This window comes from Petromyzon marinus, chromosome 31, assembly GCF_048934315.1.
Source record: "Petromyzon marinus isolate PM22_M1 ecotype Great Lakes invasive population chromosome 31, UKy_Petmar_22M1.pri1.0, whole genome shotgun sequence".
Lineage (NCBI taxonomy): Eukaryota > Metazoa > Chordata > Hyperoartia > Petromyzontiformes > Petromyzontidae > Petromyzon > Petromyzon marinus.
In genome coordinates this window covers 3,163,322-3,187,085 of record NC_133697.1, presented here as the reverse complement: position 1 = coordinate 3,187,085, position 23,764 = coordinate 3,163,322, and the positions used below count along the sequence as shown (strand labels likewise).

At 51.4% G+C, this 23,764-nt stretch overlaps 2 protein-coding genes and 1 long non-coding RNA gene across 3 annotated transcripts in view; 2 read left to right on the top strand and 1 right to left on the bottom strand.

Annotated features, from left to right (window-relative positions):
* Positions 1–2,433: 2,433 nt before the first annotated feature.
* On the top strand, positions 2,434–11,208 carry LRRC57 (leucine rich repeat containing 57). Its single transcript, XM_032963631.2, has 5 exons — positions 2,434–2,854; positions 7,772–7,907; positions 8,354–8,622; positions 9,186–9,371; positions 9,952–11,208. The coding sequence occupies exons 1-5, from the start codon at positions 2,771–2,773 to the stop codon at positions 9,991–9,993; spliced, it is 717 nt and encodes a 238-aa protein (XP_032819522.1). The 5' UTR covers positions 2,434–2,770; the 3' UTR covers positions 9,994–11,208.
* A 288-nt stretch (positions 11,209–11,496) lies between these two features.
* Positions 11,497–23,764, bottom strand: part of LOC116947656 (synaptosomal-associated protein 25-like) — a 55,619-nt gene continuing 43,351 nt past the window's right edge. The window contains exons 3-8 of the mRNA XM_032963632.2: positions 18,388–18,429; positions 15,879–15,927; positions 15,246–15,363; positions 14,799–14,933; positions 13,466–13,610; positions 11,497–12,859 (exon numbers count right to left, since the gene is read on the bottom strand). Of these exons, the coding sequence (XP_032819523.1) occupies positions 12,791–12,859; positions 13,466–13,610; positions 14,799–14,933; positions 15,246–15,363; positions 15,879–15,927; positions 18,388–18,429 (558 nt within the window). The 3' untranslated portion in view covers positions 11,497–12,790. The remainder of the gene's footprint in view (positions 12,860–13,465; positions 13,611–14,798; positions 14,934–15,245; positions 15,364–15,878; positions 15,928–18,387; positions 18,430–23,764) is intronic.
* Positions 18,383–23,764, top strand: part of LOC142929569 (uncharacterized) — a 37,436-nt gene continuing 32,054 nt past the window's right edge. Inside the window, exon 1 of the long non-coding RNA XR_012945707.1 lies at positions 18,383–23,764. This exon is cut by the window's right edge and continues 27,943 nt beyond it. This is a non-coding gene — a long non-coding RNA (uncharacterized LOC142929569).

Genomic DNA, 23,764 nt, shown 5'->3' with positions numbered 1-23,764 from the left:
GGCTGCAATGACTAGAGGCTGTAGTGACTAGAAGCTGTAGTGACAGAGACTGCAGTGACTAGAGGCTGTAGTGACTAGAGGCTGTAGTGACTAGAGGCTGCAGTGACTAGAGACTGCAGTGACTAGAGGCTGCAGTGACTAGAGGCTGCAGTGACTAGAGGCTGTCACCGAGTGGGGGGCTGTAGTGACTAGAGTCTGTAGTGACTAGAGGCTGTCACCGAGTGGGGGCTGTAGTGACTATAGGCTGTAGTGACTAGAGGCTGCAGTGACTAGTGGCAGTAGTGACTAGAGGCTGCAGTGACTAGTGGTTGTAGTGACTAGATGCCGCAGTGACTAGAGGCTGTCACCGAGTGGGGGCTGTAGTGACTAGAGGCTGTCACCGAGTGGGGGCTGTAGTGACTAGAGGCTGTAGTGACTAGAGGCTGCAGTGACTAGAGGCTGTAGTGACTAGAGGCTGTAGTGACAGAGACTGCAGAGACTAGAGGCTGTAGTGACTAGAGGTTGTAGTGACTAGAGACTGCAGTGACTAGAGTCTGCAGTGACTAGAGGCTGTAGTGACTAGAGGCTGTAGTGATTAGAGGCTGCAGTGACTAGAGGCTGTCACCGAGGGGGGGCTGTAGTGACTAGAGGCTGTAGTGACTAGAGGCTGTAGTAACTAGAGGCCGCAGTGACTAGAGGCTGTAACCGAGTGGGGGCTGTAGTGACTAGAGGCTGTCACCGAGTGGGGGCTGTAGTGACTAGAGGCTGTAGTGACTAGAGGCTGTAGTGACTAGAGGCTGTAGTGACAGAGACTGCAGTGACTAGAGGCTGTAGTGACTAGAGGCTGTAGTGACTAGAGCCTGCAGTGACTAGAGGCTGTAGTGACTAGAGGCTGCAGTGACTAGAGGCTGCAGTGACTAGAGGCTGCAGTGACTAGAGGCTGCAGTGACTAAAGGCTGTCACCGACTAGAGGCTGTAGTGATTAGAGGCTGTAGTGACTAGAGGCTGTAGTGACTAGAGGCCGCAGTGACTAGAGGCTGTCACCGAGTGGGGGCTGTAGTGACTAGAGGCTGTAGTGACTAGAGGCTGCAATGACTAGAGGCTGTAGTGACTAGAAGCTGTAGTGACAGAGACTGCAGTGACTAGAGGCTGTAGTGACTAGAGGCTGTAGTGACTAGAGGCTGCAGTGACTAGAGACTGCAGTGACTAGAGGCTGCAGTGACTAGAGGCTGCAGTGACTAGAGGCTGTCACCGAGTGGGGGGCTGTAGTGACTAGAGTCTGTAGTGACTAGAGGCTGTCACCGAGTGGGGGCTGTAGTGACATTAGGCTGTAGTGACTAGAGGCTGCAGTGACTAGTGGCAGTAGTGACTAGAGGCTGCAGTGACTAGTGGTTGTAGTGACTAGATGCCGCAGTGACTAGAGGCTGTCACCGAGTGGGGGCTGTAGTGACTAGAGGCTGTCACCGAGTGGGGGCTGTAGTGACTAGAGGCTGTAGTGACTAGAGGCTGCAGTGACTAGAGGCTGTAGTGACTAGAGGCTGTAGTGACAGAGACTGCAGAGACTAGAGGCTGTAGTGACTAGAGGTTGTAGTGACTAGAGACTGCAGTGACTAGAGTCTGCAGTGACTAGAGGCTGTAGTGACTAGAGGCTGTAGTGATTAGAGGCTGCAGTGACTAGAGGCTGTCACCGAGGGGGGGCTGTAGTGACTAGAGGCTGTAGTGACTAGAGGCTGTAGTAACTAGAGGCCGCAGTGACTAGAGGCTGTAACCGAGTGGGGGCTGTAGTGACTAGAGGCTGTAATGACTAGAGGCTGTAGTGACTAAAGGCTGCAGTGACTAGAGGCTGTAATGACTAGAGGCTGTAGTGACTAGAGGCTGCAGTGGCTGTAGTGACTAGAGGCTGTATTGACTAGAGGCTGTCACCGAGTGGGGGCTGCAGTGACTAGAGGCTGTAGTGACTAGAGGCTGTAGTGACTAGAGGCTGCAGTGACTAGTGGCTGTAGTGACTAGAGGCTGTCACCGAGTGGGGGCTGCAGTGACTAGAGGCTGTAGTGACTAGAGGCTGCAGTGACTAGAGGCTGTAGTGACTAGAGGCTGTAGTGACAGAGACTGTAGTGACTAGAGGCTGTCACCGACTAGAGGCTGTAGTGACTAGAGGCTGTCACCGAGTGGGGGCTGCAGTGACTAGAGGCTGTAGTGACTAGAGGCTGCAGTGACTAGTGGCTGTAGTGACTAGAGGCTGTAGTGACTAGTGGCTGTCACCGAGTGGGGGCTGCAGTGACTGGAGGCTATAGTGATTAGAGGCTGTATTGACTAGAGGCTGTAGTGACTAGAGGCTGTAGTGACTAGAGGCTGTAGTGACTAGAGGCTGTAGTGACTAGAGGCTGTAGTGACTAGAGGCTGTAGTGACTAGAGGCTGTAGTGACTAGAGGCTGTCACCGAGTGGGGGCGCTGTTGCCGCCCTGAGTCCGCGAGGCTTCGCAGGCTCCAGGCCGCGGCTCCCTCATCCTCCTGCTGCCGCCGTCGCTGCTGCCGCTACTCGCTCGGCTGCTGCTGCTGTTGTTGCTGTGTTGCTGCTGTTGTTGTTGCTGCGTCTCCTCTCCAAGACGACCCTGAATGTAGCGCCGACGGCTTTTGAGGCCGCTGTGGGGGCTGGAGGCGTGGGGGCGGCCCTGGCCGCTCAGCGCCGTCTCCTAGCGGCCTGCGCGGCCTTGCGGGACCCGAGCGGCCTCGCCTGTGACCGGAGCCTTCCTCGCCTGCGCGGGAGGCCGGCGTTGCCGAGGGCACAGGCATGGGGAACAGCGCCCTGAAGGCCCACTTGGAGACCGCGGAGAAGACGGGGGCCTTCCAGCTCACGGGCAAGGGCCTGAGCGAGGTGGGAGCGCCGGATCCCAGCTCGTCCTACTGCTGCCCCCTAACTCTGCCCTCTGCCCTCCTGTCACCACTTACCTCCCTCACCCTCACCACTCACCTCCATCACCCTCACCACTCACCTCCATCACCCTCACCTCCATCACCCTCACCACTCACCTCCCTCACCCTCACCTCCATCACCCTCACCACTCACCTCCCTCACCCTCACCACTCACCTCCATCACCCTCACCTCCATCACCCTCACCTCCATCACCCTCACCACTCACCTCCCTCACCACTCACCACTCACCTCCATCACCACTCACCTCCCTCACCCTCACCACTCACCTCCATCACCACTCACCTCCTTCACCCTCACCACTCACCTCCCTCACCACTCACCTCCATCACCACTCACCTCCCTCACCACTCACCTCCCTCACCCTCACCTCCATCACCCTCACCACTCACCTCCCTCACCACTCACCTCCCTCACCCTCACCACTCACCTCCATCACCCTCACCACTCACCTCCCTCACCACTCACCTCCCTCACCACTCACCTCCCTCACCACTCACCTCCCTCACCCTCACCACTCACCTCCATCACCCTCACCACTCACCTCCTCACCCTCACCACTCACCTCCATCACCCTCACCACTCACCTCCCTCACCACTCACCTCCCTCACCCTCACCACTCACCTCCATCACCCTCACCACTCACCTCCATCACCCTCACCACTCACCTCCCTCCTCTCACCACTCACCTCCCTCACCACTCACCTCCCTCACCACTCACCTCCTTCACCCTCACCACTCACCTCCCTCCTCTCACCACTCACCTCCCTCACCACTCACCTCCCTCACCACTCACCTCCCTCACCACTCAGTTCCCTCACCACTCACCACTCACCTCCCTCACCCTCACCACTCACCTCCCTCACCACTCAACTCCCTCACCACTAACCTTCCTCACCACTAACCTTCCTCACCACTCACCTCCCTCACCACTCACCACCCTCACCACTCACCTCCCTAACCCTCACCACTCACCTTCCTCACCACTCACCTCCATCACCCACACCACTCACCTCCCTCACCCTCACCACTCACCTTCCTCACCACTCACCTCCCTCACCACTCACCTCCCTCACCCTCACCACTCACCTCCCTCACCTCCCTCACCACTCACCTCCCTCACCACTCACCTCCCTCACCCTCACCACTCACCTCCCTCACCACTCACCACTCACGTCCCTCACCACTCACCACCCTCACCACTCACCTCCCTCACCACTCACCTCCCTCACCCTCACCTCCATCCCCCTCACCACTCACCTCCCTCACCACTCACCTCCCTCACCCTCACCACTCACCTCCATCACCCTCATCACTCACCTCCCTCACCACTCACCTCCCCCACCCTCACCACTCACCTCCATCACCCTCACCACTCACCTCCTCACCCTCACCACTCACCTCCATCACCCTCACCACTCACCTCCCTCACCACTCACCTCCCTCACCCTCACCACTCACCTCCATCACCCTCACCACTCACCTCCATCACCCTCACCACTCACCTCCCTCCTCTCACCACTCACCTCCCTCACCACTCACCTCCCTCACCACTCACCTCCTTCACCCTCACCACTCACCTCCCTCACCACTCACCACTCACCTCCATCACCCTCACCACTCACCTCCCTCCTCTAACCACTCACCTCCCTCACCACTCACCTCCCTCACCACTCACCTCCATCACCCTCACCACTCACCTCCCTCACCACTCAGTTCCCTCACCACCCACCACTCACCTCCCTCACCCTCACCACTCACCTCCCTCACCCTCACCACTCAACTCCCTCACCACTAACCTTCCTCACCACTAACCTTCCTCACCACTCACCTCCATCACCACTCACCTCCACCCTCACCACTCACCTCCATCACCCTCACCACTCACCTCCCTCCTCTCACCACTCACCTCCATCACCCTCACCACTCACCTCCCTCACCACTCACCTCCCTCACCCTCACCATTCACCTCCCTCACCACTCGCCACTCACCTCCCTCACCCTCACCACTCACCTCCCTCACCACTCACCACTCACCTTCATCACCCTCACCACTCACCTCCCTCCTCTCATCACTCACCTCCATCACCCTCACCACTCACCTCCCTCACCACTCACCTCCCTCACCCTCACCACTCACCTCCCTCACCACTCACCTCCCTCACCACTCACCTCCTCACCCTCACCACTCACCTCCATCACCCTCACCACTCACCTCCATCACCCTCACCACTCACCTCCCTCACCACTCGCCACTCACCTCCATCACCCTCACCACTCACCTCCATCACCCTCACCACTCACCTCCCTCACCACTCACCTCCCTCACCACTCACCTCCCTCACCCTCACCACTCACCTCCCTCACCACTCACCTCCATCACCCTCACCACTCACCTCCCTCACCACTCACCTCCCTCACCACTCGCCACTCACCTCCATCACCCTCACCACTCACCTCCCTCCTCTCACCACTCACCTCCCTCACCACTCACCTCCCTCACCACTCACCTCCCTCACCACTCACCTCCCTCACCACTCAACTCCCTCACCACTAACCTTCCTCACCACTAACCTTCCTCACCACTCACCTCCATCACCACTCACCTCCACCCTCACCACTCACCTCCATCACCCTCACCACTCACCTCCCTCCTCTCACCACTCACCTCCATCACCCTCACCACTCACCTCCCTCACCACTCACCTCCCTCACCCTCACCACTCACCTCCCTCACCACTCGCCACTCACCTCCCTCACCCTCACCACTCACCTCCCTCACCACTCACCACTCACCTCCATCACCCTCACCACTCACCTCCCTCCTCTCATCACTCAACTCCATCACCCTCACCACTCACCTCTCTCACCACTCACCTCCCTCACCCTCACCACTCACCTCCCTCACCACTCACCTCCCTCACCACTCACCTCCTCACCCTCACCACTCACCTCCATCACCCTCACCACTCACCTCCATCACCCTCACCACTCACCTCCCTCACCACTCACCTCCCTCACCACTCACCTCCCTCACCCTCACCACTCACCTCCCTCACCACTCACCTCCATCACCCTCACCACTCACCTCCCTCACCACTCACCTCCCTCACCACTCACCTCCCTCACCACTCACCTCCCTCACCACTCACCACTCACCTCCATCACCCTCACCACTCACCTCCCTCCTCTCACCACTCACCTCCCTCACCACTCACCTCCCTCACCACTCACCTCCCTCACCACTCAGTTCCCTCACCACTCACCACTCACCTCCCTCACCACTCACCTCCCTCACCACTCAACTCCCTCACCACTAACCTTCCTCACCACTAACCTTCCTCACCACTCACCTCCCTCACCACTCACCACCCTCACCCTCACCACTCACCTCCCTCACCCTCACCACTCACCTTCCTCACCACTCACCTCCCTCACCACTCACCTCCCTCACCACTCACCTCCCTCACCTCCCTCACCACTCACCTCCCTCACCACTCACCTCCCTCACCCTCACCACTCACCTCCCTCACCACTCACCACTCACCTCCCTCACCACTCACCTCCCTCACCCTCACCACTCACCTCCCTCACCCTCACCACTCACCTCCCTCACCACTTACCTCCCTCACCACTCACCTCCCTCACCACTCACCACTCACCTCCCTCACCCTCACCACTCACCTCCCTCACCATTCACCTCCCTCACCCTCACCACTAACCTCCCTCACCACTCACCTCCCTCACCACTCACCTCCCTCACCACTCACCACTCACCTCCCTCACCACTCACCACTCACCTCCCTCACCCTCACCACTCACCTCCCTCACCCTCACCACTCACCTTCCTCACCACTCACCACTCACCTCCCTCACCACTTACCTCCCTCACCACTCACCTCCCTCACCACTCACCACTCACCTCCCTCACCCTCACCACTCACCTCCCTCACCATTCACCTCCCTCACCCTCACCACTAACCTCCCTCACCACTCACCTCCCTCACCACTCACCTCCCTCACCACTCACCACTCACCTCCCTCACCACTCACCACTCACCTCCCTCACCCTCACCACTCACCTCCCTCACCCTCACCACTCACCTTCCTCACCACTCACCACTCACCTCCCTCACCCTCACCTCCCTCACCACTCACCTCCCTTACCACTCACCTCCCTCACCCTCACCACTCACCTTCCTCACCACTCACCTCCCTCACTCTCACCACTCACCTTCCTCACCACTCACCTCCCTCACCCTCACCACTCACCTCCCTCACCACTCACCTCCCTCACCACTCACCTCCCTCACCACTCACCTCCCTCACCACTCACCACTCACCTCCCTCACCCTCACCACTCACCTCCCTCACCACTCACCTCCATCACCACTCACCAGACCTTCCCATCGTCAATCCCGTGCCACCACCGAGAGCGTATTGTATAATAATAATAATGATCATCATCATCATGGCAAATGAAGGTATGAGAATAATGAGTCGTTTACCCAGGTGAGCTGCACCGAGTCCCAAGACCTCCATGCAGGACAGCAGGAGGATCCTGTTTGGCCAACAGTAATGACACCCTGTGTCTGTGTGTTGAGCTATTGGAGGTTACCAGAGAACCCGGTAAAAAACAACAACAACAACACAAGAGTACACAAACAGGCGGAGAACATAGAAACTTCACAGAGCAAGGCGCCCTAGTCGGGAGTTGAACCAGGCCGCTTGCTGTGGGGCGGCACCCTGCCGCGCCATCCGGGCAGCTGTCGCTGCGGATGCCGCTGATAGACCCCGCTCGCGAATTGTTGCCGTTACGATGTTTTTGTTGTTGTTGTCGTTGTTGCGTCCTTCGCAGTTTCCAGAAGATCTGCAAAAGTTGGCGAAGAACCTGCGGACTGTGGACCTGTCCCACAACAAGATCCCGGCATTGTCTTCCTTTGTTGGGGAGTTCCAGGTGCTGAGAAGCCTCACGCTGAGCAACAACCGTCTGAGTAGGTCACGGCACCCTGCGGCCTCTCCGCCGACATACGTTTCATTAAAATGACGATGTTTTTAACACGTAGGCCGTTCGTGAACAATATCATCCATAATACAGGTTTTTTTTTGGGGGTTAGATCGCGTAAATATATGAATGTCTCGTCAGATTTGTACGCAGATTTTAAATGTTATGGCTTTGCTCTCCAACACACCGGTGTGCTGTACTAATAACGAATGGGCATGTACTCTTTACGTGACAAAGCTTACTAATTGGTTGTGTTGAGTGGTGGCGGATTTAACGACATATATTTACACGATCTAACCTTAAAAAGAACCTGCATTATGGGCGACGTTTTTGTTTGCGCTCACCGTTATTTGGCCTCACGGAGCCCCCTTAGGGAGGCCACGTGAAACGTTTCACAACACAGCCATCGTGGTGAGAATTCTGCCCTCGTTTCAGCCAGCCTTCCCGAGGAACTGTGCAAGGTGAAGAAGCTGGAGTCGATCCACGTGAACAACAACCTGCTTAGGAGCCTTCCCTCCAGGCTGGACCAACTGTGCGCCCTCAAGACCCTCTGCCTGTCCGGCAACCAGCTGACGGCCTTCCCCCTGCAGCTGTGCTCACTGCGTCATCTGGACCTTGTCGACCTGTCCAGAAACAAGATCCAGGCTGTGCCCGATGGCATTGGGCAGCTGCAGGCTGTGGAAGTCAACCTCAACCAGAACCAGGTGGAGCTAAAGTGCTCATCATTTATCGACGAGTGGCTTTTACAGGGTTTATGATTTGATAACATATGCTAAGCATATGGTAACTACGCAGGCTATGCCTCATATCAATTCCTCCACGTAAAATGTGAAAGGCATTTTTTAAAATATCTCATTAGCCACACCTGCTTGGAGTGCATAATTTCAGCAGTATTTGTTTGGCACAAGCAAACCTTTAGGCCATTTCAAAATTAAGTGTCTCATCAGTCGACTCAGGATTATTTTATATTGTGTAAACCCATTGGGGTGCACCCCACATTGCAAGGCTGTAAAATGTTTTATTTTGTCCAAATAACCTCGTTTATCCAAATACGTTTTTTGGGATGTCAGAATCTGAGTTATGTTGAGTGAGTAGTGAATGACTTGAGGGCCACTGAAGTTTGTGTGAGCAATCCACTGTCTATGCAATGTTTTCATTGGCCCTGCCAAGACAGCAATCCGTCGATTAATTGGCTGCCCACCAGCATGCAAATCACACGCGATGTGCTCGACAAGGGTCTCAACAAGGCTTGATCTCTGTGTTTCAGATCTCCCGCATCTCGGCTGATGTGGCGACCTGCCAGCGGCTGAAAGTGCTTCGCCTGGAGGAAAACTGCCTGGAGCTTCCAGCCGTGCCATCCGCCCTCCTCACCTCCTCCAATGTCTCTCTGCTCACCCTCGATGGAAACCTCTTTGAGATGAAGAAATTTAGAGAGCTGGATGGATATGAGCAGGTACCCAACTGGGTTTGGGTTTTTATTACGCACAGCTTCAGCACAGTTCTGTCAGGCCCCCATAGCGCTGTCGGGTCATGCAGTAGTAGTGGTTGAGTCACAGCTTGACTTCTAGATTTTCATATCATTGCCTTCTGAGAGGTAAAAGCATTCCTGATGTCGTGTATGCATATAGTGCCCTGACCACAAGAGCCTTAGGAGCAGCTACATATGTATGTACTTTAATTCACTTAATAGTGCTTGAGAAAAGTGTTTTAATTCACAGGATACGTGACAATCGGAAGCTTGATGTCAAATCCTGGTTTGGGGATTGACTCGACCCATCTGCCCTCAGTTGCTGATAGAATGCATACACATTTGTGGGGAGTCAATAGTGGCCATATGGCCAGTCTCACCCATGCCAATGTGAATGTGGAATTTCTACTACTGGCTCAGTCAGGGCTGTAAGCAGATGGTAAGCGCTGCCTCAATGCCCAACTGAAATAATTTCGTTGTCCAGAGCAAAATTAATGTTTTTTGTGACTGTCCCTCATTGTTAAACTCCTTGATTTTAATATCTTGTCATGGTTGTATTCTGCAGTACATGGAGAGATTCACAGCAGCCAAGAAGAAATTCAACTAGAGTGGGCAGCAGCAGCATCCTGATGGCGATGTCTCAGGCGGCAGGCGGCAGGCGGCAGGGTCGGCACAATGCAGGGATCTGGGTGACCAGGGGAAGGTGGCAGCACAATGCCCGAGCAAGCTGCCCCCAAGCCCACTCGAGATAACCAGAACATTACAGATCCCACTCTCATTTGACTCCATGTCTTGCAAGCCCATGTGTCCCCGACTGTCGTTGTGAAGTGTGCAACATTGGCTACCAATAACCGGGATAACATTTTAATGGGCACTCCTGATCCAGCATGGTGCACCAGATTTACACGTTTGCCCCCTCGTTTATTTTGCCGTGCTGCCATGTGCTCGCCGAGGACACGATCGGCGTTGTAGAGCCTGGCTCAATCCCCTCATCGCATCGCAGTCGGCGAGAGGTCAGCCGCGTGACAGTGAGCTGGCCTGCATAGTCTGTGCCGTGCGTCATGTGTAATGAAGAAGCGCTTTGATCGATATAAACATGCCTGTGGAGATTGCAAGTGCAGAAAAATCAATTCAGAATTACGTGTATATAGCTACTGGATTGAATTAAATTGGTGAGAGAAATCTTAACTGGAGGCACATTGGAATGGTCTCTGCAGCACAAGAATGTCAGGTTATCACCTACTGCTGCTCTGATCGGACCTGTAGACCACAGGAAATATATTTCTCCAGTTACAATTTTAAATAAAGACCGAATGTAATATTTTTTTCTGCCTCAGTGTACATGTAGCAGTGACTAGGGGGCTCAAGTGTGAATGAGGGGGGCTGTAGAGTTCCCCGTGAGCCTTGGTAAATAGTGGACCGTGTCCACACCTCAACACACTTCCGGGCACCCAGCTTGAGGACCTGGAATGGGTTTTTCTGACTTTGCCAAAAGTCTGATGCTGGTTTGTTACATTTGCCACAAAAATGTTGGCGCGCAAGTCTGAAAGGTTTCGCTCTCGCATCAAATGTGGTAGCTGTGTATCTGTATGCGTGCATGTATCTGCTGCATCGATCGGTCCGATCCTGGCACTAAAACCCCTCGAGCAGTTAAAATGCAAGGTGCCTATAGGTGGCCGAGGAGCAAGAAGCCCACGCGTTGGGGCTTTTTGGTTGGCACAGGCCCGTCCTGTTTGCTGGAGATGCTCGGAGTTGTCATTGTCACGGCTACTCTGCTTACAATGTAGGGTTGCTACCTTTATAGTAAAATCGGTTGCACCAATATGTTGTCTCACTGGCTGGTGATGTAGTCTCACTGTTTGTACTGCAATGAATGTGGCGCAAGAGGAGGGGAGAGGTTTAAGCCAAGGCTGAGACTGCATCAGCAAACAGCCGCTTAGTGACGTAGAGTTCCACCCAATGCAAATCAAATCCTGGCACCCGATTACAAAACGCCAATTCCCAGACGAAGCACCGACAAAGCCCGGGCACATCACGGACAGAAGAATAGGAGCCCCCCCCCCCCATCAAGGCCGGCACTAACGAACGTAGCCACCACGCACTGGGAGAGTCGCTTTCACCGCCGCGTTTATTCCAGACAGCGAGCGGTCCGACACGTGTTACATTCAAAAACTCACAAAAATGCCTAGATTTAGTGCCTCGTCTGTACGTTTTTACTTTACATTTTCGTCATGCATAGAGATATGTTTCGTACATTTAGGGATTCACATTCAGAATTGAGATTACAGGTAACAGCTACTTGGCATGCATTCTGGGTGAAACATAATTAGGTGGCAGGGGTGGGAGGACAGCGCAGAAGAGCTTTCATGGCCCGGGGTGCTGGCCGGGTCGAGGGGAGCGGGCGGGGGAGTGGTGCAACGGGACTACAATGCGTGCCCAGCGGGGTCTACAGGGGTTCAGCAGTGGGGGTTCTAGCGGCAGCCCGGCGGCAGCTACTCTGTGCTTTCACAAGAATCGCCGTAAATCACACGAACCAGCAGCCCGTGCAAGCGGTGGCCAAGGCCCGGCCGGCGTGGCCGCCAGAGACCAGGGGCTGGCGGGGTTGGAGCCGGGGGTGGGGGGGGGGGCGGAAGAGGCCCCTGTGGCCACCCGGCCCGATTGTGCTCCCTGGCGGTCGGGCCCCGGGTCTCTGGACCCTGGGCTGAGGGGGGACGGTGACAGAGAGGAGCGTGAGGCCCGGGCCCGTCCAGCTTCTTGAACCCACCCGGGGTGGGGGGGGGGGTAGGGGACGACGACGAGCAACGGCTAAACAATACTACGCCTCCAAAATGAAACGGTTAATACTGACACGGACGTGTGTGTAACAAACGCACTGGTGTATACTGACGGTGTGTACTGTGTATATACTGCGAGTATAAACAAAGGAGTGAGTGAATAAACGAAGAGACGCTTTTGTCTGTGCGCGACTTGCGACAGTCGAGTGCAGGGCGGGCTGCGGCCGAGCCCGAGGAAAGTGCTGTAAATAAATAAATAAACGAGCTCGTTTTTGCGCCCTTTTAAAAAGTTGCTACATTTTAAGACGTTACATCTTGCTGGTCCCAGTCATTATTTACAACATGTAAAATTAACTAACTTAAAGCATTTTTTTTCCTTCTAATTTTGTCAGTAACCTTCTCTGCATTACGAGTGGCGTTGCATCTCGACTCTGCCGTATTTGCTGCTCGCGGTGAACTTGTGTGCTCCTCCACACGGGACGGCATGCTCGTCTAAAGCTATGGTAAGACACCTTACACGATGTGCGGCATTAAGAAAAGGAAGGTTGGGTTTGGGGGGGTGGGTGGGGTCACCGACGGTGGGAAGGGGGTGTTGGGGGGGGGGGGGCACGGCCCGGGCCCCCCCATCCTTTAGCCACTGCCCAAGATCTTGGTAGCGCGTGTGTTGGCCTCCTTGATGCGGGCCTCGTTGGAATCGGCCTGCGGAGGGGTGGGGGTGGTGGGGACGGTTATTGTCACAATATTCACTTGCAGGCTCGCTGAAGATGGAACACCTCGTTTACAAGAGTGTTCAGGGTGTCCACTGACAAAGCAAAAGACGTAACGACACAAGAACATAGATCCCCCCCCCCCCCCCGTATAGCCTTGACGGACTGTTGGAGCAAGTGCTGTTAGCAAGCACCTATAAAGGCCGGAATGGTACACGAGGGGGTGGGGTGGCCACCAACCACGCACGACCGCCTTTGTCTCCCCAGTGGCGATGTTTACTACACACCACACCAGGTACTCATTTGAGGCTGAGTCGACCTCGCGGAGGCCCAGGACCGACTCAGGTTATCGTCACCGGTATTGTCCACGAGCAGGAATCGAACTCGGGGTGCCGGGTTCGTCGTGCAGCGCGCTAACCGTTGCACTTCCGCTCCCCCCCACCACCAAGACAAAGATCCCCCGTATAGCCTTCACAGACTGTTGGGGGGCATGCTGTTAGTGAGCACGACGTGTGGGGCTGTCCGGGAGTCCATGTCCCTTGTTGGGTGCGACGAGCGGGCGCGAGAACCGGTGCGGTGGGGCTGGTGCGGCTCGTACCATGTTGGTGATGCGCTCCAGCTGGCGGTTCTGCGTATCGATCTCGTTGCCCATGTCGAGCGCCATGTGGCGCAGGTTGCCGATGATGCCGCTCACCTGCTCCAGGTTATCGTCCATCTCGGTCTCGCGTGCGTCGTTGGTCACCCTGCACACCAGTTGCGGACGGCCGTGTCACGGGTAGTTGACTTCGCAACGCGAGTCGCTATCATCGCCGCGCTTAATTACGCAGAAACGCCTTAGCCTCAAGACCCTATTTCAAGGCGTGTCCTGCTAAGTTTTGCAATTGTATGGCGATGTTGATAAACTTTCAAACTAATCTTTTTTAAATTTCACCAGATAAGGCCCACTGAGCTATATAGCTCTTTGTCAGAAGCGACCTGGCCACAAATGATAGCTCAGCCAAGTGGCTTATCGTGTGGAAATGTAGAGCAGCCAAATACTCGAGACACATGTTTCTAAATGTGGGAAAAAAATCCACGCAACGGGAGGACACGCAAACTCCAAGTGTACAGGCGTCTGGGTCATGATTGAAACCACGAGCTCCTGTATACCAGGCGAGGTAGTTAACATATCGCCACCGTGGCGCCTAATTATACACTCAATTAAGAACATTTACAAGTAACGTTTCAAAGTTGGTAAATTTTTATCGTGACGTCGGCACACAATGGCCTCCTCATCTCTCAGTGACTTCACGGAATCCCCAGCGTCTAGTTAACACATCGCCAGGTATTTATCTGCTAACTTCTGCAACAAGTGGTGAGCGCGCTCCTGTTGGGTTCAATCACTGCCTTGGGTGACCCATTTCGACTGTACGAAAAAATAAATCAGCAGATTGTACACGCTGCTGTACGTCTCTCATCATTAAAACAAAACTATGCATCGCATCAGCCACACGGCCGTCTGTGAGTTCATTCTTCCAGCAGCATTGGTCCAATAAAAGGAAACTGTACCGGCTTTGGCATTCAGCGTCTCATCAGCAGAGTCAGGCCTGCTTGAACCAATGCTGGCGAATTGCCAGGTGTTTATTTGCAGATCTGGGTCCCTGTTCGACGCAAGACTGCGCGAGCCCTGTGCCAGTGTTGCCTTAAACAGGGCACAAAGTGCCAACTGCAAGATCCGCAGCGCTCTTGTGCGTTTACCTCCTATACTTTGTACTCATATCGTGCTTTTGTATCGCTTGTTGTGGTAACGTTCTGACCCCGTGGCCCTACTGGACACCTGTGAAAAAAAAGCTTCGTAGCTCATCGGATTCCTCCTGCAGTATAAATAAATATCTTTATTTTTATTCTGGTCTCGGACAACTGACGGATCGGTTTAGAACGTCGCCGCGTACTTCCGAATGTAGCCGCCGCTCATGGCCATCTGCTCCCGCTCGTCGCAGACGCGTGCCGGCTGGCTGGACACAACGCCATCCTCTTTCTTGCCCCACACCTTCTTGTAGGCGTCGCCAGACTCGAAATTCTTTAGCCTGGAGGGGATTGCAGGGGAACAGCGGCAGCAGAGCGAGGGGCCGTGAGCTCCCAGGAGGCAAAGCCAGGATGCGGGGGAGAGGAGGGGATGAATGATTGCTGCGCAGAAGGACACGTGGGGACAATTGGGAGGCACAAATGGGAAGAATGGAGGCACCTAGCAGCTGGGGTGAGTGACTATGCACACGTGAGGCATACGGCAGAAGGAGTTGGCAAGCAGACTGCCCAGGTCGGGGGGGGCGGTGCAGGGAGCCCTTGTGTGGTTTATTTTGTGCGTGTACGTGTGTGCGTGCATGTGTGTGCGTGCGTACTTTTCGCAAGGGCAGCTGCACAGACCGCAGCACTTGCCCAGGTCAGATAGGTTCTTCTCGGCCTCCTTCATGTCCTTGTTGATTTGGTCGAGGCCCTCCTCAATGCGCTCCAGTTGCTCTGCAGGGAATTGGTATTTAAGCGTCTGGTCTTGGCAATAATCGCTCCTCTTTCAGGAACAGCGTTTGCATTTCACACGCGAGTTCTCTCGCATCCGCTCGTAATCCACTTGCGCGATTCCGGGTCGGGCTGTTCATCGCCACCCACACTACTTGCCGGCGTGTTCAGGAGTTGAATTGAGAGAATAAATGTTCGGCACGCAGCCCAGCCTGGAAAAACCGCACTTGGGTAACATTAATATTCATCTCACAGGATTCGGAGATGCATTGAAACGTACAACGGGAAATGAATGCCCATCGGCTGCAAACGGAAACAATGCCAATTGACTGCGTTGGAAAAAAAAGCAATGCCCAATAGACTCTTGGAAATTCTGTTTTCCATTATAGTCCATGGGGCGATCTGTTTCTCTGTTATTTTTGTAAGCCTGACCCAAGGGGTTTTGGCATGGTGGGGTGTTTGAGGTTTGTGGTGAACTGGGGCTGTGTTGATACTGTAGCGTTCCACCAGGGCCTCACCTCCTTGCTCGTCCAGCATGACCAGCGTGCGTATCCCAGCATCTTTGCTCTATGCACAGGGAGTTTGCATCGAAGGCAGAAGAGGCAAAAAGGGCACGAAGCAACAGGAGGGGTGGGGGGCAGAGACAGCAACGATAAATCATGAGCCTCTGAACCCAAATATGCCATTGGATACAAATAGGGTTTTTGTTATTTTGTTGTTTCTCTTCAACGTGACTTTACCGAAAAAACTAAGAATAAGGGTCACCACCTGTTCGGGTTTGACCCAGTTGGTCTGGGAAATTGCCATGTGTGTTCGGGTGGCTGCAGGAATTTATTTGTAGCGGGTTCTGGTACCGGTACAGGATACTGAACTTTTGATCGATGCAAGGTGACCGAGAAATCTAACGACTATTCTACGACTAAACTATTTTTTTGTTCTTCACCTGAGGACGGCTGCTTGCGTTGTGGCCGAAACGTCGTGAGAATTTTATTTTATTGTTTTATTTTTATTATTTTATTATTTCCCTTCTACGTGACTTTACCGAAAGAACCAAGAATATGAAGCCCTGAAGTCACGAAAGTTTTAAATCGAAAAATAAACTGTTTTTTATTTTACCAGGTCAGGCCCACTGAGCTATGTAGCACTTTTTCAGAAGCGACTTGACCACAAATGATAGCTCAACGAAGTGGCCTTATGTGGAAATGGATAGCAGCCAAAGACTCTAAACGCATGTTTCGAAATTTGGAGGGAAAAACTGGAGAACGTGGAGAAAAATCCTCGGGACCACGGGGAGAACATGCATACATGCGTCAGGGTCGGGATTGAACCTACGAACGCCTGCATACCAGGCGAGGTAGTGAACATCTCACCACCGAGATTGAGCCTGGCTAACACGGCTTCGGAGCTGCAGGTGTTGCAGGGTTGGGGCTGGCTACCAGGTGGTCAGGAGACAAGTTTAGTAATGGATTATTGAATCTGTTTGTGCAGAGCTGTAAGTGTCACCCCTTCACTTGCAGCGCGAGTTTTCTCTGGGTTTTTCCGTTTATTCTCACATTTGCCAAACCTCCTAATGTGGCAGGACCCTCCTGAAACAGGCTTGAGACTCGGTGAGGCTCCCATAGTAAACTGAATGACTATCATTATTATTATTACTATGACTAGCCTTTCGCCCATCCTAGGACGGAAGCAGTAATATTTACGAAATTGTATCTTGTGTAAATTTAATGGCAGTGAATCTTGCACAAAATGAAGTCATCAAACACTTCACTGCATTTCACTGTAGCACTGTATATAACTGACCTTCAATTTGCTCAAATTCACTTCTCTGATACCTTATTCTCTTCTGCTTTCGGTTGCTGGAGTTGACATTAATTGGAAATCTATACAACATCTGGAAAATCACCGAGGAATGTCTATTTTACCATACTGTAGAAGCATAAATTAGACTTATGTCTTGTCTCAAGTGCTAAAGAAATAAATAAAGACACCAAATCCACTTTGTTGCTGCGTATAATTATTTATCAGATTCACTTTCAATAAAGAAACGTGAAACTTAAAGCGAATTTGCGAAAAAAATTATTTCCGCTCGACCTTCTGCGTTAGTGTAAAAATCCACCCGCTCATGAATATTAATGATGGGGGGGGGGGTGCGGCATGTGCAGTGACGTCACGCGCGTTACACACAAATTCCTGGCTCATTATAGTAGTACGGTAATCTCAAGGTGCATGTAACACATGCAGGCGATGTCACCTGCTCTATGCACAGCATTACATTTTCATTTTAAGCTATTTGTAAATCTCTCATCAGATGAAGGCCTCCTCTTCCTCACGAGCTTTCGGTCATCGAGATTGTTTGACCATACTTCACTACCCTGGTCAATGGGGGTCAGCGCAAGCCTTTCTCTCGTTGATCCTCCCCCACGCACCCCCCCGCGCCCCACCACTGGAAATTTGAGAGACCGCTCCGTTGCCCACACCCTAAGCCCCCTGGGTGGCGTCTTCACGTCTCATGACATCATAGGAGTTGCGTGCGACGTGTGGCCATACTTCACCGCGTTAGCCAGTGGCTGGTGACGACTACGATGGCGACAATCATGACGATGACGACTTTTCATCTGCTTTGCGATAAAAACAGCTGCGCCGCGGAAGTGTCCCGGGGGGTAAGCAGGGCTGCGATGATTGTTTTTCTGCGGCGCTCGGGGGAGATTAAGCGGCACGCCGGGCGCCTGCAGACAACTTTGCTAAAAATACTCCCTCGGTGTTTAGAATTAATCACGCGGCATTTGGCACTCGCAACGCAGCCAGTGTAGGAGATATTGGGCTGATGATTCGCGAACGGCTCAAGTTTCAGGTCGATTCTGTGTAACTGGATGGCGAGAACTCGAAGAGACCAGGATGAGTCATTTTGCAAGAGTGACCGCCTGGGTCACCAACGTGACAAAAGCAAGAATCTAAAAAACAAGCACTACAATGAAGCGAATAGGAAGCGGAGCAAAAATAACTGCGTGTGCATTCTGTGAACCTCACCTCTTCCACCAGTTGCAGCATGCGCCTGGTGCTTTCCAGAGACTGTGGGGAGAAGACGCAGAACCAAACGTCATGCGATACTTAAACCGAACCTCGTCCATTCTCCACCACTCATATTCACTCAGCACTGCATTCACTGGACGTTGGGAAAAAACGGAGTATTTGTTGCATATCTGGGCGAGCTGACCAAGCTGAGCCACACACTGCAAAAGTGTGGATGGAATTGGGTGTATGGCATAGGATTATGTAGTTGTAGATGGTAATGCTCCCCCATACAATGTAGTGGGTGTGTGTGCAGCAGGTGCTCACTAACAGTACTTGCCCCAACAGTCTGTTCAGGCAATACGGGAGATCTTAGTCTTTGTATTTTTGTGTAGACTCACAGACAGATGTACAGACACACACAGACACATAGAGACGTTAGACACAGATGTACAGGCACACACAGACACATAGAGTCATTCAAACACAGACAGATGTACAGACACACACAGACACATAGAGACGTTCAAACACGGACAGATGTACAGACACACACAGAAACATAGAGACGTTCAAACAGACAGATGTACAGACACACACAGACACATAGAGACGTTATACACAGATGTACAGACACATAGAGACGTTCAAACACAGACAGATGAACAGACACACACAGACACATAGAGACGTTCAAACAGAGATTTACAGACACAGACACATAGAGACGTTCAGACACAGACAGATGTACAGACACACACAGACACATAGAGACATTAAGACACAGACACATGTACAGACACACACAGACACATAGAGACGTTCAAACACAGACAGATGTACAGACACACACAGACACATAGAGACGTTAGACACAGATGTACAGACACACACAGACACATAGAGACGTTCAAACACAGACAGATGTACAGACACACACAGACGCATAGAGACGTTCAAACACAGACAGATGTACAGACACACACAGACACATAGAGACGTTCAAACACAGACAGATGTACAGACACACACAGACACATAGAGACGTTCAAACACAGACATATGTACAGACACACACAGACACATAGAGACGTTAGACACAGATGTACAGACACACAGACACATAGAGACGTTCAAACACAGACAGATGTACAGACACACACAGACGCATAGAGACGTTCAAACACAGACAGATGTACAGACACACACAGACACATAGAGACGTTCAAACACAGACAGATGTACAGATACACACAGACACACAGAGACGTTAGACACAGATATACAGACACACAGACACATATAGACGTTTAAACACAGACAGATGTACAGACACACACAGACACATAGAGAGGTTCAAACACAGACAGATGTACAGACACATAGAGACGTTCAGACACAGATGTACAGACACATAGAGACGTTCAAACACAGACAGATGAACAGACACAGACATATAGAGACGTTCAGACACATGTACAGACACACACAGACACATAGAGACGTTCAAACACATGTACAGACACACACAGACACATAGAGACGTTCAGACACAGACAGATGTACAGACACACACAGACGCATAGAAACGTTCAGACACAGACACATGTGCAGACACACAGACACATAGAGACGTTATACACAGATGTACAGACACACACAGACACATAGAGACGTTCAAACACAGACAGATGTACAGACACACACAGACGCATAGAGACGTTCAAACACAGACAAATTTACAGACACACACAGACACATAGAGACGTTCAAACACAGACAGATGTACAGACACACACAGACACATAGAGACGTTATACACAGATGAACAGACACACACAGACACATAGAGACGTTCAAACACAGATGTACAGACACACACGGACGCATAGAGACGTTCAAACACAGACAGATTTACAGACACACACAGACACATAGAGACGTTCAAACACAGACAGATGTACAGACACACACAGACACACAGAGACGTTAGACACAGATGTACAGACACACACAGACACATAGAGACGTTCAAACACAGACAGATGTACAGACACACACAGACACATAGAGACGTTCAGACACAGATGTACAGACACATAGAGACGTTCAAACACAGACAGATGAACAGACACACACAGACACATAGAGACGTTCAGACACATGTACAGACACAAACAGACACATAGAGACGTTCAGACACAGATGTACAGACACACACAGACACATAGAGACGTTCAAACACAGATGTACAGACACACACAGACACATAGAGACGTTCAGACACAGACAGATGTACAGACACACACAGACGCATAGAGACGTTCAGACATAGACACATGTACAGACACACACAGACACATAGAGACGTTCAGACACGGATGTACAGACACACACAGACACATAGAGACGTTCAGACACGGATGTACAGACACACACAGACACATAGAGACGTTATACACAGATGTACAGACACACACAGACACATAGAGATGTTCAAACACAGACAGATGTACAGACACACAGACACATAGAGACATTCAAACACCGACAGATGTACAGATACACACAGACACATAGAGACGTTCAAACACAGACAGATGTACAGACACAGACACATAGAGACGTTATACACAGATGTACAGATACACACAGACACATAGAGACGTTCAAACACAGACAGATGAACAGACACACACGGACGCATAGAGACGTTCAAACACAGACAGATGTACAGACACACACAGACACATAGAGACGTTCAAACACAGACATGTACAGACACACACAGACACACAGATACGTTAGACACAGATGTACAGACACACACAGACACATAGAGACATTTAAACACAGACAGATGTACAGACACACACAGACACATAGAGACGTTCAAACACAGACAGATGTACAGACACACACAGACGCATAGAGACGTTCAAACACAGACAGATGTACAGACACACACAGACACATAGAGACGTTCAAACACAGACAGATGTACAGATACACACAGACACACAGAGACGTTAGACACAGATATACAGACACATATAGACGTTTAAACACAGACAGATGTACAGACACACACAGACACATAGAGAGGTTCAAACACAGACAGATGTACAGACACAGACACATAGAGACGTTCAGACACAGATGTACAGACACATAGAGACGTTCAAACACAGATAGATGAACAGACACAGACACATAGAGACGTTCAGACACATGTACAGACACACACAGACACATAGAGACGTTCAGACACAGATGTACAGACACACACAGACACATAGAGACGTTCAAACACATGTACAGAAACACACAGACACATAGAGACGTTCAGACACAGACAGATGTACAGACACACACAGACGCATAGAAACGTTCAGACACAGACACATGTGCAGACACACAGACACATAGAGACGTTATACACAGATGTACAGACACACACAGACACATAGAGACGTTCAAACACAGATAGATTTACAGACACACACAGACACATAGAGACGTTCAAACACAGACAGATGTACAGACACACACAGACACATAGAGACGTTATACACAGATGCACAGACACACACAGACACATAGAGACGTTCAAACACAGATGTACAGACACACACGGATGCATAGAGACGTTCAAACACAGACAGATTTACAGACACACACACACATAGAGACGTTCAAACACAGACAGATGTACAGACACACACAGACACACAGAGACGTTAGACACATGTACAGACACACACAGACACATAGAGACGTTCAAACACAGACAGATGTACAGACACACACAGACACATAGAGACGTTCAGACACAGATGTACAGACACATAGAGACGTTCAAACACAGACAGATGAACAGACACACACAGACACATAGAGACGTTCAGACACATGTACAGACACAAACAGACACATAGAGACGTTCAGACACAGATGTACAGACACACACAGACACATAGAGACGTTCAAACACAGATGTACAGACACACACAGACACATAGAGACGTTCAGACACAGACAGATGTACAGACACACACCGACGCATAGAGACGTTCAGACACAGACACATGTACAGACACACACAGACACATAGAGACGTTCAGACACAGATGTACAGACACACACAGACACATAGAGACGTTATACACAGATGTACATACACACACAGACACATAGAGATGTTCAAACACAGACAGATGTACAGACACACACAGACACATAGAGACATTCAAACACCGACAGATGTACAGATACACACAGACACATAGAGACGTTCAAACACAGATGAACAGACACATACGGACGCATAGAGACGTTCAAACACAGACAGATGTACAGACACACACAGACACATAGAGACGTTCAAACACAGACAGTTGTACAGACACACACAGACACACAGAGACGTTACACACATATGTACAGACACACACAGACACATAGAGACGTTTAAACACAGACAGATGTACAGACACACACAGACATATAGAGACGTTCAAACACAGACAGATGTACAGACACACACAGACACATAGAGACGTTCAGACACAGATGTACAGACACATAGAGACGTTCAAACACAGACAGAGGAACAGACACACACAGACAAATAGAGACGTTCAGACACATGTACAGTCACACACAGACACAAAGAGACGTTCAGCTACAGATGTACAGACACACACAGACACATAAAGACGTTCAAACACAGATGTACAGACACACAGACACATAGAGACGTTCAGACACAGACAGATGTAGAGACACACACAGACACATGTACAGACACACACGGACACATAGAGACGTTCAGACACAGATGTACAGACACACAGACACAGAGAGACGTTCAGACACATGTACAGACACACACAGACACATAGAGACGTTCAACCACAGACAGATGTACAGACACACACAGACACATAGAGACGTTCAGACACAGATGTACAGACACACACAGACACATAGAGACGTTCAAACACAGATGTACAGACACACACAGACACATAGAGATGTTCAAACACAGACATATGTACAGACACACACAGACGCATAGAGACGTTCAAACACAGACAAATTTACAGACACACACAGACACATAGAGACGTTCAAACACAGACATGTACAGACACACACAGACACATAGAGACGTTAGACACAGACATATGTACAGACACACACAGACACATAGAGACGTTAGACACAGATGTACAGACACACACAGACACATAGAGACGTTCAAACACAGACAGATGTACAGACACACACAGACACATAGAGACGTTCAAACACAGACAGATGAACAGACACACACAGACACATAGAGACGTTCAGACACATGTACAGACACACACACACATAGAGACGTTCA